The sequence below is a fragment of the Eurypyga helias genome, unplaced genomic scaffold (genome assembly GCF_000690775.1).
Source record: "Eurypyga helias isolate BGI_N326 unplaced genomic scaffold, ASM69077v1 scaffold25062, whole genome shotgun sequence".
Taxonomy (NCBI): domain Eukaryota; kingdom Metazoa; phylum Chordata; class Aves; order Eurypygiformes; family Eurypygidae; genus Eurypyga; species Eurypyga helias.
In genome coordinates this window covers 5,697-8,784 of record NW_010238217.1, presented here as the reverse complement: position 1 = coordinate 8,784, position 3,088 = coordinate 5,697, and the positions used below count along the sequence as shown (strand labels likewise).

The 3,088-nt window shown below is 44.7% G+C and overlaps 1 protein-coding gene across 1 annotated transcript in view; it reads right to left on the bottom strand.

The window, feature by feature from the left end:
• Positions 1–3,088, bottom strand: part of PGK1 (phosphoglycerate kinase 1) — a gene marked incomplete at its 5' end in the record, with an annotated part of 9,916 nt that overhangs the window by 3,209 nt on the left and 3,619 nt on the right. The window contains 4 exon segments of the mRNA XM_010147787.1: positions 1–163; positions 456–570; positions 1,889–2,008; positions 2,732–2,835. The exon segment at positions 1–163 is cut by the window's left edge and continues 18 nt beyond it. Coding sequence (XP_010146089.1) covers positions 1–163; positions 456–570; positions 1,889–2,008; positions 2,732–2,835 — 502 coding nt within the window.

The following is a 3,088-nucleotide window of genomic DNA, read 5'->3' as shown; positions in this document are numbered from 1 at the left end:
TGCCCGAAGCCACTGTGGCTTCCCCAGTCTGCGCATGCTCGTCAAACTTGTCTGCGGTGATGAAGTCAACAGGCAGAGTAATCTTCACACCGTTCTTCTCTGCTTTGGCCATCAAGTCCTTGACTATTTTTGATCCCTCTTCATCAAACAGAGAGTTGCCAATCTAGAGAAATTATTTGGGAAAAGTGAGAGAGGCATTAACTACTGGTCGTTACAGAAGCGAACAGCAACAGTCAAGTCAAACTGCTCAGACAGCAATTCTGGAAAATCTGTCTTCTTAAAGCACCTAGCTAGACAAAGGCAGTAATCTGATTTTCACAAAGTGATTGTTAAGTAACTTCTCAGTGCTCCCTGCTCTTGCAGAGAGTCCAGACAGTTCTCGATAACAGAACATAAAAGGGACATTCTGACCACATGCTTCACCAGGAGCAGATGCAGAATTGTTCTTTACATACCTCCATGTTGTTGATCACTTTGAGGAAGGTGAATGCCATTCCACCACCAATGATCATCTCATTGACCTTATCCAACATGTTACTGATCAGCTGGATCTTATCCTGAACTTTGGCTCTGATGAGAGAGAAGGAAAAAGAATGAACAACATAACTGCCCAAAACTCCTCAGACAGAACTTGCTCTAGTAATCTTTAGCTAAAACAGCCTGAAGCCTCACATGGACTTCTTGGACTGAAGCAGAATAAATTAACTACTTCTCAGTAATGGCAGTATTGTGACTGTGGCACACCAAGGCCATTCTGAGAGAATGATCCAACAAAGGAGTTGTTGGGAGTGGACAGAAAGGGAGCTTGGCCACTTAGCAGGCCAGCATTAAACAGCAACTTACAAGAGCATTGTCCAGCCCTCCATTTTTTTCCTATTTAAATATAAGCCTCGTTGGGCACTTTAGAGTCTGATTTCCCTTCACTGTCCAGCAAGGCAGACCAGAGATCAGAGCACTGCCATCCACAGCTGCCACCCAACCCCAACCCTCTGTACCAGCTACCCTACACCCAGCTGCCATAACCTACCTGTCCAGGTCTGGCACCCCATCACACTCACACTGCAGCTCAAACGACTAGAGTGATCCATCATACAGAACTGCCCAGCCCAAAGCAGATGACTGCTTCAGCACAAGATACAAATGGTAACGGAACAGTAACAAAATTACTTTATGCAGGAGGCAGTAAATAGACGCAAGTCTCCTGTCTTCCCTCTTTAATGCCATATATGGAATTTTTGTTGTTATCTGAAAGCTTCATAAAAGACCTTCGGAAACAACCCTGAGCTAAACCGAGGCTGGCGCTTGGGAGACTGGCACTATAGCACATATATAACTATGTCACTGTAGGTGACATTAGACAAGACCGTTTTCTCTTCTTGCCTTAGTTCTACACACAAGCAGTCGCTTGGTTTTGCACCTTGAAGTTCCTCTGCACACTAGCTGCTGTGAAGAGCAGTGGCCCAGCCAGCTACAGTAGGTCACCATTGCATAATGACAGCTCGTGTCAATTTACACAGTGCTGAGCCTGCAGAATGCCTGCACTCTGCACCCTGGAGGAAAGGTCACTGACCATGTTTCAGGGCCATCATGTGTATCTAACAGCTCTTCTGGCTCATCTCTACCACAAACTGCTGTGGACTATGTCAATCTGGGGAAACTAAGAGGTCAGGAGATACGATGAGCAGACCCCGACAGTATCATCACAGGAGCAGACCCAGTCAGTTAGCTCCTCTCTATTCCACACCTTAAGAGATCTCACGACTTATCTACAATGTGAACTGTAGGTACAGTTAAAAGGAAAGCACCTGTTTGAACCAAGCCAAAGTAACTTTTAATTTCTTACAGGAGTTAAGGAGAAAGAGAGAGTCAACATGTTTTTGAGTCTTACCCTCCAAGAATTGCTAAGAAGGGTCTCTCTGGACTCTCCAGCGCCTTAGCAAAATAATCCAGTTCCTTCTTCATGAGGAAGCCAGCAGCCTTCTGAGGCAGATTGACACCTACCATGGAGCTGCAGAATAAAGGTAAGAGTGAGGAAACGAAATAATTTTCTATCGGAACAGGTCCAAACATCTCTGTGTCTCACAGCATTATAAAGCCAATCCTGTAGTCAGCTGCCACAATGAGAACAGCTACTACCTGCATGAAAACACACACAAGGTTTTCCTTTTCCTAGTTTGATAAGGTGGCTGTACACCTTACACTCTGAGACTTTTTTGCACAGACACACTGATATGCAAGGCATTTATAGTGTTAACTAGTGATCCAAAAGGCTGAGGCACAAACAAGCATAACGAGCAGAGACATCTTCCTCCAATGGCACTCGATTATGAAATGAAGTTTAAAGAGGACCACTAGAATTTGCAAGTACACATATCTAAACACACTCCAGGAGAATAATCAATCTGGAGCTATTAATCTTTCGGAAAAGAGGTCTGCTGTAATTGCAGGCCAATTTATACAAGTCCTAAGAAATTTTTATATCTTCAAAGCATAGAAAGTCAATGCAAGTCTTCAGAGTTTCAGCTGTCTCCTGTTCCCAGAGGCAAACCTGAGAAAGCAAACCCTACTGACAACTACCTCCACCATATCCATCACTCGGGAACAAATGCAGCAGAATGATAATGGGATAAGCCCAAAAGGAGGGGAAAACTCAGTGGGGGCAAAGCTGTATGCGTTTCCATGGCAGATATCATTCTGCAGTTCTGCCTGTGGAAGGGCAGCAGACACACACCTGTGAGCTCGGTGGGCAGTTCCAAAAGCATCATTGATGTAGACATCTCCCAGCTTAGAAAGAGAGGCTCTGAAAGCCTCCACTTTTGCAGAATCAGCCTTGATCTAAAAAGAGAAAGAATGACAAGTTTGTGCTATTCAGGTACACAGAGTTGATGGTGAAACTCAAAGGCAGCAATCTGACTGGTAAACCCAAAGCAAAGAAAGGTCAGACGGAGAAACTCCTCAGTTCATCCTGTGGATCACTGGGTTTCATATGCTCTTTCCCAGCCCAGCAGGAGCAACAAAATGTTTAAATGGTTTAAACTCCGTGTTAAACTCCCCGAGACTGCTATTACAGGGCTGAGGACTCAAGTTT